At 49.6% G+C, this 14024-nt stretch overlaps 2 protein-coding genes across 3 annotated transcripts in view; both read right to left on the bottom strand.

The window, feature by feature from the left end:
• Window positions 1–211: 211 nt before the first annotated feature.
• LOC107391505 (PHD finger protein 20) lies at window positions 212–10158 on the bottom strand. 2 transcript variants are annotated; one of them, XM_015968829.3, is made up of 18 exons: window positions 10096–10158; window positions 9199–9282; window positions 8673–8844; window positions 8499–8583; window positions 8166–8239; window positions 7859–8090; window positions 7698–7781; window positions 7154–7213; window positions 6719–6902; window positions 6535–6644; window positions 6328–6447; window positions 6116–6184; window positions 2802–2944; window positions 2341–2440; window positions 1952–2147; window positions 1676–1880; window positions 1156–1366; window positions 212–578 (listed from the first exon to the last, which is right to left on the bottom strand). In XM_015968829.3, exons 2-18 carry the CDS (start codon window positions 9276–9278, stop codon window positions 442–444), a joined length of 2262 nt encoding a protein of 753 aa, XP_015824315.3. In that variant the 5' UTR covers window positions 9279–9282; window positions 10096–10158; the 3' UTR covers window positions 212–441. The 2 variants fall into 2 exon arrangements, with proteins under 2 accessions (XP_015824315.3, XP_015824316.3); XM_015968830.3 differs by having other exon boundaries at window positions 1676–1877.
• A 794-nt stretch (window positions 10159–10952) lies between these two features.
• Window positions 10953–14024, bottom strand: part of ccdc135 (coiled-coil domain containing 135) — a gene marked incomplete in the record, with an annotated part of 8195 nt that continues 5123 nt past the window's right edge. Inside the window, 5 exon segments of the mRNA XM_070545243.1 lie at window positions 10953–11220; window positions 11779–11954; window positions 12051–12161; window positions 12256–12453; window positions 12620–12819. Coding sequence (XP_070401344.1) covers window positions 11790–11954; window positions 12051–12161; window positions 12256–12453; window positions 12620–12819 — 674 coding nt within the window.

Genomic DNA, 14024 nt, shown 5'->3' with positions numbered 1-14024 from the left:
TAAAGGATTAAAACCAGAAGTTCTGGTGGGACAAGCCCGTCTGCACAGAGAAAAGCTCCGTGTTCGTCCTGCTGGTGGTTTCTACAAAGGCGAGGAAACATTTTCTGCTCTGAATAAACTCTTCCTGGTTGCTATAGAGGTTAGAAATTGGCCCAACGTTAGTGCAACCGCGAAGCCCGACCTGTAAAATCACCTCTTCAGACGTGGGTATCAAACTCCTTCATGTGCATTAGCCTGCTCCAGTCGATGGGGAAGAGAATGACAATGTTCAGTTCACCGAGCCGTGAATCATCCTGCAGCTCCAGTCGCTCTCAGACAGAAGGAGCCGATCGCACCGCGGACGGATGATCGGATTGGGCTAAAGGAGGCGGTGGCGCCGCTGTCCCGACTGAGACGCCTCCTACAGCAATGAGTTCTCAGTGTTTGATCTCATTTCAGGAGTCAGCGGCAGATCGCCAGGCGTCGCACGACACACAGGTCTCCCAGCAGGCCTTTGATTCGCTGTTTGAGCTGCGAGAGGCGGGACAAAGGGTCCGGAGGCTCTAGCTCACCGGAGTGGTCCAACCAAGACTCCAACACTGAAAAAGAAAAAATGTTCTGTTTGTTATCCTCGTCGCCGCAGAAGGAATGTGGCTTAAACAAAGTTTAGTCTAAAAGCTAAAGCTGCCCCGACTCCCGCAGGGGTGGGGAACCCTGGTCCAACCCTGCTTCAGCACACCTGATTTCAATCAGCAGGTGATTGACAGGCTTCCGCAGAGCCTGATGAGCTGCTGCGTAGGTGAATCAACCACTGAATCAGAAGTGATGGAGCAGAGACACGCAGGACGCCGGCCCTCGAGGACCAGGGTCCCCCACGCCCGTCCTACGGTGGACGGTGGAGCCGCGTCTCCTCAGAAGTCACATTTACTGAGTTCTACGTAGAAAAAAATCTACCGGATCCTCGGAAAGTCTGATTCCAGACCAGCCGCTTTCCTTCGAATCCAAAATGGCTGCCTCAACAGCTGCAGCAATAAACTTTGTGTAAGGAATGCTATTAGCTGGCTAGCTTCCCGTTAGCAGATCCAGGGGGGTTTCTCTCTCTCTCCCGTCCTCTGACAGAATACAACTCATCCAGAACTAAACAGGAAAACATCTGGTGCTGCTCGGCTCGGTTACCGTCCAGCTCGCGCTCTATCAGGTCCATCCTGGCGCTGATCTGATGGTGGACGGACTCCACGTGCTCCAGCAGGTTGAGCTGACACTGGGCCAGAGACCCCGTGTGCTGCTCCTCCATGTTCTCTGGTTTTGTGTTCAGGTCGCAGCGAGCGTCTGACAGCGCCAGAACCTCAGTGTCGCAAGTGGCCTCGGACGCATCACGCCTTAGTTCCTACAAAATAAAACACAAAACAAATTCTTTAGGGCTTTTATAGTGAAATCTGACTCCCGAAGCTTCCTGTGAACTTCTTCTGGATCAGAACTTCGACTGAAGGAGTTCTTCTTTAAATTTGACCAAAAAGTTCACAAGCAAGGTGGAAGTTATGAAGGACTATTTTCAGACATTTAAAAGCATTTTTTAATCAGGAAGAACAGCTGGTGTGCTTTAGGATCGATAGGCTAACGATTAGTCTGGAACAATTGGTGTTAATGTGTCTCAGAAGTGGAGAAAACCCACTTCCTGTCTGTATTCAGTCTCTACCTTCTCCTCTGTGTCCACTTCCTGTTTGACCAACGGTGGCCTGTCCTCAGCCGTTTCCCATGATGCTTCAGGCTTCTGGTAGCAATGCTCGCTGCTGACGTAACAGACGCGAGCCTCTTCTCTGGGACTAGAGGTCAGCCTCAGCCCCTCATCCTGTCTCCATGGTAACCTCCACAGCTGGAGGTCGCAGTGGGACGGAGAGCTGCTGGGACAAAGACAGAACGAACCAGAGTGTCTCCAGATCCAGCAGCAGAAGACCTGATGGGTCCTACTCACTGCAACAGGCTGACTTTGAGCTGCAGCCCCCTGAGGACCTGATTGAGGCCGTGGGTCTGCCCCAGCAGGTGGCTGGTGTGGGAAATCTTGGAAGCATTGATTTCAGAGTAGTTCTCCTTCACACACGAAAGGCCGAACATGGGACCAACGATCAGCAGATCGGGATCGGAGAGGAACCGCTGAGCTCGCCTCCAACCTGAGCACCAAAGAAGACCAGGAGATTCAAACGGCTTCCTGGGGTCTCCAGAAGGCGGTCAGAGAGGGTTCTGCTCTGTACCCTAGCTGGATGCCACCATAACTAAAGTAAAACCTGGAACAGCTACAAGAAAGCTGCTGGTGTGTTGCCAGGAGCAGCTGTTACCCCGGTGTGATGATGATGATGCTCCTACCTGTGGTCTGCCTGCAGTAGTAGCAGATGTAGTTGTGTGGAACGTTGTCCTCGTATAACCCCATACAGGTGCCGTGCTGCCAGCACAGACACGACTCACACTGCAGAGGAAGCATCAGACTCTGGTTAGCAGCATTTTACACGACAAGAGACGTCCGCCATGAATGACCTGATCTCCGAAAATCACCTGAACACGCACACGGACCTCCAGTAGGAGTGTGTACAGTCCAGGCTAAAAGCTAGGACACAACCTCTCATTCAGCGTGGTTTCTCTATTTTCACGACCATTTACTGTGTGTGTGTGTGTGTGTGTGTGTGTGTGTGTGTGTGGGGGGATGTTTTGCTGGTCCACAAGCTAAGGGTCAAGGTTAGGGTCAAGGTTAGTAGAGTCTCTAAAATGACTGGAAATCAATGGAGGTCCTCACAAGGATATAAATTCAAGTGTGTGTGTGAGGGGGTTACCTGTATCATAAAGTCGTTCTCTTCATCCACCTCACACACACACCTCACCACCTCACACTCATCCGTCTCCATAGCAACGGGCCATGACGTTGTGTCCTCCCCGCTCTCGGCTGTCAGCGTCGACCAATCGCTGCCGTCGTCGACTTCAAGCAGACAAAATAAAAGTTTTGACTTTTTTACTAGAAAAGAATCAGTGTGTGTGTGTGTGTGTGTGTGTGTGTGTGTGTGTGTGTGTGTGTGTGTTCTGACTGTGTGTGTGTGTGTGTGTGTTCTGACTGTGTGTGTGTGTGTGTGTTCTGACCGTGTGTGTGTGTGTTCTGACCATGTGTGTGTGTGTGTGTTCTGACCGTGTGTGTGTGTGTGTGTGTGTTCTGACCGTGTGTGTGTGTTCTGACCGTGTGTGTGTGTGTTCTGACCATGTGTGTGTGTGTGTGTTCTGACCGTGTGTGTGTGTGTGTGTGTGTGTGTGTTCTGACCGTGTGTGTGTGTTCTGACCATGTGTGTGTGTGTGTGTGTGTGTGTGTGTGTGTGTGTGTGTGTGTGTGTGTGTGTGTGTGTGTGTTCTGACTGTGTGTGTGTGTGTGTGTGTGTTCTGACTGTGTGTGTGTGTGTGTGTGTGTTCTGACTGTGTGCGTGTGTGTGTTCTGACTGTGTGCACATGTGTTCTAACTGTGTGTGTGTGTTCTGACCGTGTGTGTGTGTGTTCTGACCGTGTGTGTGTGTTCTGACTGTGTGTGTGTGTTCTAACCGTGTGTGTGTGTTCTGACCGTGCGTGTGTGTTCTGACCGTGTGTGTGTGTGTTCTGACCGTGCGTGTGTGTGTGTGTTCTGACCGTGTGTGTGTGTTCTGACTGTGTGTGTGTGTTCTAACCGTGTGTGTGTGTTCTGACCGTGTGTGTGTGTGTTCTGACCGTGCGTGTGTGTGTGTGTTCTGACCGTGTGTGTGTGTTCTGACCGTGTGTGTGTGTTCTGACCGTGCGTGTGTGTTCTGACCGTGTGTGTGTGTGTTCTGACCGTGTGTGTGTGTGTGTTCTGACCGTGTGTGTGTGTGTGTTCTGACCGTGTGTGTGTGTGTTCTGACCGTGTGTGTGTGTTCTGACCGTGTGTGTGTGTTCTGACCGTGTGTGTGTGTGTTCTGACCGTGCGTGTGTGTTCTGACCGTGTGTGTGTGTTCTGACCGTGTGTGTGTGTGTTCTGACCGTGTGTGTGTGTTCTGACCGTGTGTGTGTGTTCTGACCGTGTGTGTGTGTTCTGACCGTGCGTGTGTGTTCTGACCATGTGTGTGTGTTCTGACCGTGCGTGTGTGTTCTGACCGTGTGTGTGTGTTCTGACCGTGTGTGTGTGTGTTCTGACCGTGTGTGTGTGTGTGTGTTCTGACCGTGTGTGTGTGTGTTCTGACCGTGTGTGTGTGTTCTGACCGTGCGTGTGTGTGTGTGTTCTGACCGTGTGTGTGTGTGTGTTCTGACCGTGTGTGTGTGTTCTGACCGTGCGTGTGTGTGTGTGTTCTGACCGTGTGTGTGTGTGTGCTCTGACCGTGCGTGTGTGTGTGTGTTCTGACCGTGTGTGTGTGTGTGTTCTGACCGTGTGTGTGTGTGTGTGTTCTGACCGTGTGTGTGTGTGCGTGTGTGTGTTCTGACCGTGTGTGTGTGTGCGTGTGTGTGTTCTGACCGTGTGTGTGTGTGTGTTCTGACCGTGTGTGTGTGTGCGTGTGTGTGTTCTGACCGTGTGTGTGTGTGCGTGTGTGTGTTCTGACCGTGTGTGTGTGTGTTCTGACCGTGTGTGTGTGTGTGTGTGTGTGTGTGTTCTGACCGTGTGTGTGTTCTGACCGTGTGTGTGTGTGTGTGTGTTCTGACTGTGTGTGTGTGTGTGTGTGTGTTCTGACCGTGTGTGTGTGCGTTCTGACCATGTGTGTGTTCTGACCGTGTGTGTGTGTGTGTTCTGACCGTGTGTGTGTGTTCTGACCGTGTGTGTGTGTGTGTGTGTGTGTGTTCTGACCGTGTGTGTGTGTGTGTGTGTGTTCTGACCGTGTGTGTGTGTGTGTGTGTGTGTGTTCTGACCGTGTGTGTGTGTGTGTGTGTGTGTGTGTTCTGACCGTGTGTGTGTTCTGACCGTGTGTGTGTGTGTGCGTGTGTGTGTTCAGACCGTGTGTGTGTGTGTGTGTTCTGACCGTGTGTGTGTGTGTTCTGACCGTGTGTGTGTGTGTGTGTTCTGACCGTGTGTGTGTGTGTGTGTGTGTGTGTTCTGACCGTGTGTGTGTGTGTGTGTGTGTGTGTTCTGACCGTGTGTGTGTGTGTGTTCTGACCATGTGTGTGTTCTGACCGTGTGTGTGTGTGTGCGTGTGTGTGTTCTGACCGTGTGTGTGTGTGTGTGTTCTGACCGTGTGTGTGTGTGTTCTGACCGTGTGTGTGTGTGTGTGTTCTGACCGTGTGTGTGTGTGTGTGTGTGTGTGTTCTGACCGTGTGTGTGTGTGTGTGTTCTGACCGTGTGTGTGTGTGTGTGTGTGTGTGTTCTGACCGTGTGTGTGTGTGTGTTCTGACCGTGTGTGTGTGTGTGTGTTCTGACCGTGTGTGTGTGTGTGTTCTGACCGTGTGTGTGTGTGTGTTCTGACCGTGTGTGTGTGTGTGTTCTGACCGTGTGTGTGTGTGTGTGTTCTGACCGTGTGTGTGTGTGTGTGTGTTCTGACCGTGTGTGTGTGTGTGTTCTGACCGTGTGTGTGTGTGTGTGTGTGTGTGTGTGTGTGTTCTGACCGTGTGTGTGTGTGTGTGTGTTCTGACCGTGTGTGTGTGTGTGTTCTGACCGTGTGTGTGTGTGTGTTCTGACCGTGTGTGTGTGTGTTCTGACCATGTGTGTGTGTGTGTGTTCTGACCGTGTGTGTGTGTGTGTGTGTGTTCTGACCGTGTGTGTGTGTGTGTGTGTTCTGACCATGTGTGTGTGTGTGTGTTCTGACCGTGTGTGTGTGTGTGTGTGTGTTCTGACCGTGTGTGTGTGTGTGTTCTGACCATGTGTGTGTGTGTGTGTTCTGACCGTGTGTGTGTGTGTGTGTGTGTGTTCTGACCGTGTGTGTGTGTGTGTTCTGACCGTGTGTGTGTGTGTTCTGACCGTGTGTGTGTGTGTGTGTTCTGACCGTGTGTGTGTGTTCTGACCGTGTGTGTGTGTTCTGACCGTGTGTGTGTGTTCTGACCGTGTGTGTGTGTGTTCTGACCGTGTGTGTGTGTGTGTGTTCTGACCGTGTGTGTGTGTTCTGACCGTGTGTGTGTGTGTTCTGACCGTGTGTGTGTGTGTGTGTGTTCTGACCGTGTGTGTGTGTGTTCTGACCGTGTGTGTGTGACAGTTTCAGCGTAATCGGCGCTCTGTCTGACTTGTCGTCGTCGCTGCTGGCGCCTCCTGAGGGGACGGAAGCAGAACGCAGATAAAACCTGTCAGACGTGATTCTTATGGATTCTGTGACACGTCTATGATGTCATAAGGGACTCTCCTGTCAGGTGGGAACATTACAGCCTTAAACCTGAGCCAGTTACCCAACTGACCGTTCTTCTTCTTCTTCTTCTTCTTCTTCTTTTTCTTCTTTAGTTTTACTTGTAGGAAGTGCTTCCTCTCCTTCCTGTCCAGTCCTCCTGGTTTCTCCCTTCTTTCTTCCTTCTGCACCTCTGCTAACAGCAGTCAGACAGGTAAAACATGTCCTGTTTTACACCTGAAGAGACAGAGCATCGTTGTACGGGGCTGTTCCCACCCACCTGCTCCCACGATGCTCTGCTCCCCGTCGTCACGGCGACAGCTGGCGTTCTGGGCCTCAGGTTTCCTGCTGGATGTGAAGTCGCTCCCATCAGAGGAAGACCTCTTCCTCCTGCAGCAGCACCACCCACAGGTTTAGTGCCAAGCCTCCAGGATGTTCGGTTCTGCTGCCGGATGAGAACTCACCTCGCCGGCGCCGGCTCCACCCCCCCGTCCGGCTGCTGGTCCGAGTGGTAGTACTTGATGTGGTAGTGCAGCAGACTGGCCTTCCTGAAGGACTTGGAGCAGTCGGGAGCCGGACACTTGAATGGATTGTGGTCCAGTTCAATAGAGAGGATGGGAGGAGGCTGGTTCTTTATGACCCGGTACACTGAGACAGAACACAGAGGTTAACGTGGTTCTGATCCAGAGCAGCAGAGACCTTCATGAGCTCCACACCTGGGGGATAGAACCCGTCTGACAGGAAGTGGGCTAAAAAACCTCATATAGCAACAGGTCCCTAACAAGACCTGAAAGCCCTCTCAGCGCCGTGGGCCCAAGCCCTCTGAGACCAGAGGCAGAAGAACACAGAGAAGCAAAAGATCAGTTTCCTGTGACCGGGCGGCGTGTGGCGGTACGTACGCGGCTCTCGGCTGAACTTGTGCGTGGTGGGAAGATGGGCCTGACGCTCCAACAGAACATCTGAGGATGAGAAGAGGAATCAGCCTGGCTACATCGTGGGAACGGCTTTTCTTTTCCCAGTAACCCAAAACAACAAATAACAACAACAATAAACACCTGAAGAGTAAACGAAAACAGATCAGGACTGTTTGACCCTCCCACGTTCCTGCAGAGGACCGGTGGCGTGTTTATAAATGATGGATCATCTGTGAAGAGGTCGTCCCCGGCAGCAGCACGGAGACCCGTTTAAACCGGTTACCTAGGTTACCAGAAACTCCCCGACTAACTCTGGGACGGGAAGCCCCGGTCCTGCAGAGCTGCGGTCCTGCTCGTTTTCCAACTATTTGTTCCTGCTGTTGGTTACCTGGATCAGGTGTGTTCGGCCAATCAGAAGCTGCAGGCTCGGCGTGACTGAAGCCCCGTCACCCACCCACTCCACGGGACGTAAACAACACGATGAAAATCAAGACATAAATCAACAAATTCAATAAAACGATTGGTTCACCTTTGTCGATGTGGGCGGGGTTAGGAACAGCTGGCAGGGCGGAGTCAGCTGTGATTGGTTGTTTCTCAGCTCCAAGCAATCTGCCTGTAAGAGAATTTCTGCTTCAAACACATGAAAATGAATCGTTGACAAACCGCAGGGTCAAAGGTCATGGGATTTACTGCTGTCAGCTTTCTTCTTTGCTGGTGGATGGGAGGATGAAGGCTCTGCCTTCCTCTTCCTCTCCTCCTCCCTTTCCTCAGCTTCTTCCTTCTCAGACGTCACCTCCTCCTCCTCTTCTCTCTTCTTCTCCCCCTCCTCCTCCTCTTCTCCTCCCTCACTGACCACCTCCTCTTCCTCGCTCTCTCCTTCCTCCCATCCCTCACTTCCCACATTCTTCTCAGATTTCGATTTCTGAAACACAAAACTCATTTAAACACAGTGGGACTGTGATGAGAGGAAGACCAATCAGAGGACAGCACTCCTTACTTCCTGGAAGGGTTTGACCTTGGTGGGCTTGACGGTCCGGACCACGCCGTCGTAGAACCGAACGGTGTAGGAGTCTGAGGCGGACACCAAAGATCAGCTCAGTCTCCGCTTTTAAAGACTTCCTGTCAGCGTGTAATGCCCCTATCTACTGATGATTATTATTATTAATATTATAAAGTTAAGCACTTCAACAAAAGCAGAAGAGGAAACTCAAACCAGTTCAAAAGGTATAAATTAGGTTTAATTTTCTGTCCTGCAACATAATTCTGACGGTTTTTATCTGGTTTGTTTGTCGGTTCTGATGTTCGACGGGAAGGAACCCAACGGACTCACCATCCTTGTTGACTCGGAGGATCTTAGCCGGGTAGAAGCGACAGTCGGTCCAACAGGCCAGAACCTTCATGCCTGAAACAAACGTCTGGGACAGGAAGGTAGGACACCTGAGCTCAGGGGTGTGGACATAAGAAGAGGGGGGACGGCAGACACGGAGGAGGACAAAGGAAGTACCGTCTGAGATGGCGACGGGTTCCGGCACTGCCTCCTCAGGCTGACTCGCTCCAGAGGACGGAGGTACGGCGAGGTCCAATGAAACCACTCGTCATGTCGGCGGCTCCACTGACGGTAGTGGACCAGGACTCGCTCTTTGTCATAGTCGATCTTCTCAATGGTGGCTGCGTACCTGAGAGGAAAACAAATATTCCGTCTCCAGGAGATTCAGACCAACATAATCAACAACAGATTTTATGTCTCTGCCTATCTGAGAGGAGGTTTTGTTCAAAGTTCTCCTGAGTCCATGTGGAGAGATGACTCCGTCACGTGGTGGTTTCTGATGCAGCGCTGCCTGAGGGGGTCAAAGGTCATCCACCAGTGCTTTCTGACCTTTACACCGCTGTGTAATTTTTTTTTCCATGTTGCGTTGTTTCAGCATTTCGCTGCTTTTTACTTTTATTACAACGTGTGAAAAATAAAGAATCGTTCTATTTAAATGTACCAATGTTTGACGACTACAGTGATTTGTGTGAGAGGTGCAGACCAGCTCTTGTGACGATCCCGAGCTTCCAGCTGAGCTCCAACCTCGAAGGTGATTCCCGACCTGTCAGGAGGAGTCTTCATCTGCCTACAAAAAAATATCTGCCGTTAAATTACTTTGACCAATAATTGGAATACCATTATTCACTAAAACAATATTTTGTGAACTTGTTACTAAAGCCAGTGTTGTTGCCTCACTGGAATGACATTAGGACGTATTTAAAATACGTAAAAATGACAATGGTTTGTATGAATTGACGTCGCTGCTATAGTAACCTGTATTTGTAGTTCTTACAGTTCTCCAGCAGGCGGCGTCTAGAACCCAACGCCATCATTTCTGGCTCCACAGCCAAAGATAGTTTTCGTTTTGTTTGCACATTTATTCGTTTGTTCACAGACGTTTCACTAAACGTCTGTGGCATAAAAAACATTCAGCTTGGATGTTCGAACAGGTTACTCAGTAAAAAACGCTGATTGGCTCATGCATCTGTCAGTCACAAATCAAGTCCCGCCCCTCCGGTATTTGACAGCAGCTAAGATGCTAACGCTAGCTGCGTTGGTAGGACAGGGTTTGCTTTAAACAGCAGAAAACACCGACACAGTTTAACAGGAAGTCTAATTCACAGTCACACGACTTCACTTCCCGCTTAAGCTAAATGTTTGTGGCTTGTCGTCAAGCTTGTGCAGTTGACAGAGTTGAATCTCCACTGAGTGTGAATCCATGAGCTAACTGTGCTAACTGAACGAGCTCAGTCTAAAAGTCACAATGAAGGCTGCGAGTGCGGACGCACGTCAGCCTAGAAAGTGGGCTCTCCTGGGAGAAGAAAGCTTCGTAAAAGTATCTCATCTACGTAAAGGCTGTTTTCAGACAGGTAAAGTAGAAATATTGACGCTTGTTTACCTCTGGAGCTTCTAAGCTGCTTCATACACACTGAAGACTGTACAGCGCATGCGCAAGGGCAGCGACAACAGCTGTTCAAAAATGAAAACATCTACTTAAACAGCTGTTTCCGCTCTCAAACCACAGAAACACAACTGAAAAACAAAGTCTACATTAGTGGCGAATCTTGTAACGCTTTATTTTTATATATGATATATAAAGTTTACATTTTCCTTCCCAACATTTCTTTTGAAATATATATTTTTATTTTGACAGTAATTTTTAAAAATCCTCATTAGTTCGGTTCCTGCACATTTTAAAATCTAATTTATTTAATGTTCTGAACGTTTTGTCAGAACAATGGCTCGTGATTTTGACTGGATGTAAAAAATAAAACACACAGAAACAAAGAAATGTACTTATAAACTAAAATAAAATAAGTTGTTTGAACTTATGACTCAGAAAGAAAATGTCAACAACCTTATTCTAAAAACACAACCTGTGTTATCTTTATTAACTTTTATAAAGTTGTGACAAATGGGGGAAAGTGGCGCTCTTAACCAGCTGGACTAACTCCATCCCTGATCTGGACCAGGACCTACCTCCTCGCTCACCTGATTTCTGAGTGTTGGCTCAGTGGCAGCTGTGTAATTACCCAAAAGCAGGACTAAATAATCAGCATCCAGTCTTTCAGACAAAACACACAGTAGAAAGTTTCTATGATGTAATTCTCCACTCTGGACCAAACTTCCTGTTAGTGGAGTGTAACCAAACCAGAGGACATGAATAAACACCTCCATCTTGAACCAGATCCAGTCCGAACCAGAAATCGTTGATGGGACAAAACAAAAATCAAAGAAGACCAAAGAACCGTTGCAGGGTTTATTCAAATTTTATTTATGTTTTCTGCTCTGATAAACACTGAAAATGAGACAAAGAGTAAAAGCTTTAAATGTTCTGGTGAAAATAAACAGGTTTAGCGTTTGGATCTCCAGATCTCTCACAGCCAGACCGTTTAACTTTAGAAACAGTAAAAAGTTTTAAACGAGCAAATAAAATAAACCACAATATAACAGGTAAATGTGGATGACAGGCGATCAGCTGTTCGGGGAGGGGCGGTGTCCGCTCCCAAGTCGTTTCTTGTTGCTGTGAAAAGACAAAACAACAGTAAACACAGTCCTCCACGTGGGGAGGGGGGGCTACACTGATTTTAGTGACATTTAGTTCATTTTTGTTTAATCAGAAATAATAAAAATGCTGAGAAGAATTCATTTAAAGGCTCATTTCAACGTTAATCTTATCTAAATGAATCTAAATAATGTTTCTTGAAGAAAAGGTTCATTTCTGCATGAATTTAACACGATAAATCTGTAAAACACGGCTGGCACGCCCTAAGCCAAGTGCAGATAAATGTCCTCTTCATCAGAGGAATGGAGATCTACTGCAGCAACGTTGGGATGAATCATGAAGGATCAGAGTATCTGGGCTCCATTGGTGATGGCTTTCCAATCAGACTGACAGAACTGATCAGAATCAGTGGTTCTGGAGGTTTCCTCCCTCAGACGCCACAGACAGAACACGCCTTTCTGGAGCAGCACTTGGATTATTGAAATGAACCAATACCCATCATGCATTGCAAGCTTAACACTGATGGAAACACCTTCTGCGATGTTAAACCCAACGACGCCACGAGCGTGTTTTTACCTGATGAGGTGTCAACTGGAGGAGTCGTCCTGAACGTCCTGCAGCTCCGGGTCTTCCTGCTCCAGGACGTCTGGGCTTATTCCGTCCGACCGAGTGGATCCTGACTCCTCTGAGCTAAGCTCCTCCTCCTCCTCCTCCTGCCTCTGCTCTATGAAGTTGGTGATCTCTGACACCTTCTGACACATCAGACACGTTTAACTCGGGGGAAACCAGCAAAGACTAGAGATTCACTTCCTGTCAAATGGAGTCAGCTGCTGACCGGACACTTTTACCTCTGACAGCACATCCTTCACAGTCTGAAAGAGCTGTTCGAGTTCATCTAGAAGGTCCGTCAGCATCCTGAGCTGGGTCATGCTCGTCAGAGGCCTCACCGACTCGTCTACCTGAACACAGCCAGCAGGAACACAAACGACCCGAGGTTGGTTCTGAAACGGCTCAGAGAGGAAGCATCAGCTGCGTGTCGTCGTGTGTTTTCACCTGGAAGATGGACACCTGATCTGGTCTGAACCTCTCATGTGCTTTTAGCATTCTGAAGCTCATCTTTGAGGGGATTAAGTGGTGGTCCATGAGGTGAAAGGTCAGCTCGATCCTGTTTAGGGACACCAGGAACTCACGCTGAGCTACGTCTTCATTGGCGGGTTTGATGGTGTTTCTATGGAAACGCTCCACTATGGTCTGAAACGCATAAAGATGAGACTCATAGGTAGTTTAACGTTTCTAACGTGAAAGAGAAATCCACTAAGCCCGTAAACCCAGAAACAGAAACTGGTTCTCCTCTCCACCAGGAAGCAGAACCCTATCGGACGAGGTCATCAGTGCTACTGTCCTACAAACTTCTTACCAGGACATCTGACTCATGCGGCAAAGAGTCCAGCTGCTCGTTGAAGCAGATGCGTCGGTAATACAGGAAGTCGATCCGGTCCTGGAAATAGTCCACGACTTCCCGTGGTAGCATCACTCTCCTCACCAGGTGGTCCGTACGTCTGCAGCTGAACTCCACTTCTTGCTCAGCTCCAGAGGGCAGCGACTTCCTTCTGTAAACTGGGACGCATCAACGGTTCAGCGGTCAGACAGAGGGGCCGTTGGGTTAGGGCTCGTAAAGCAGCAGCGTCCAGAGTTACTTCAGAACATCATCGTCTGAGATTAACCGAGTTCTGTTAGTTTAAACAAGTTTATTACCTACAAAATAAACTTAACGTCCGTGTTAGCTTCAGAAATCATCACGGTTGTTTGTTCTTGGTTGAGAGAGAGAGAGAGAGAGAGAGAGAGGAGAGGGAGAGAGAGGAGAGAGAGCGAGAGAGAGAGGGAGCGAGAGAGAGAGCGAGAGAGCGAGAGAGAGAGGAGAGAGCGAGAGAGCGAGAGAGAAAGAGAGCGAGAGAGAGAGAGAGAGAGAGAGAGCGAGAGAGAGAGAGCGAGAGAGCGAGAGAGAGAGAGAGCGAGAGAGCGAGAGCGAGAGAGAGAGAGAGAGAGATAGAGAGAGAGCGAGAGAGAGAGAGAGAGACAGAGAGAGAGAGAGAGAGGAGCGAGAGAGAGAGAGAGAGAGAGAGAGAGAGAGGAGAGGGAGAGAGCAAGAGAGCGAGAGAGAGAGAGGAGGAGAGAGAGAGAGGAGAGGTAGAGAGTGAGAGAGAGAGAGGGAGAGAGAGAGGGAGCGAGAGAGGGAGAGAGAGAGAGAGAGAGAGAGAGAGAGAGAGAGAGGGAGAGAGCGAGAGAGAGAGGAGAGGGAGAGAGAGAGAGAGAGAGAGAGAGCGAGAGAGAGAGGAGAGGTAGAGAGTGAGAGAGAGAGAGGGAGAGAGAGAGAGATGGAGAGAGAGAGGGAGCGAGAGGGAGAGAGAGAGAGAGCGAGAGAGAGAGGGAGAGAGCGAGAGAGAGAGGAGAGGGAGAGAGAGAGCGAGAGAGAGAGACAGAGAGAGGAGCGAGAGAGAGAGAGAGAGAGAGAGAGAGAGAGAGAGAGGAGCGAGAGAGAGAGAGAGAGAGCGAGAGAGAGAGGAGAGGGAGAGAGAGAGAGAGAGAGAGAGAGAGAGAGAGGAGCGAGAGAGAGAGAGAGAGAGAGAGAGCGAGAGAGAGAGGAGAGGAGAGGGAGAGAGGGGAGAGCGAGAGAGAGAGAGAGAGAGAGAGAGCGAGAGAGAGAGAAGAGAGAGAGAGAGAGAGAGAGAGAGAGAGAGAGAGAGCGAGAGAGAGAGACAGAGAGAGGAGCGATGAGAGAGAGAGAGAGAGAGAGAGAGAGAGAGAGAGAGAGAGAGAGAGGA

Source organism: Nothobranchius furzeri, chromosome 15 (genome assembly GCF_043380555.1).
Source record: "Nothobranchius furzeri strain GRZ-AD chromosome 15, NfurGRZ-RIMD1, whole genome shotgun sequence".
Classification (NCBI taxonomy): domain Eukaryota; kingdom Metazoa; phylum Chordata; class Actinopteri; order Cyprinodontiformes; family Nothobranchiidae; genus Nothobranchius; species Nothobranchius furzeri.
This window is presented reverse-complemented; position numbering and strand designations above follow the sequence as displayed.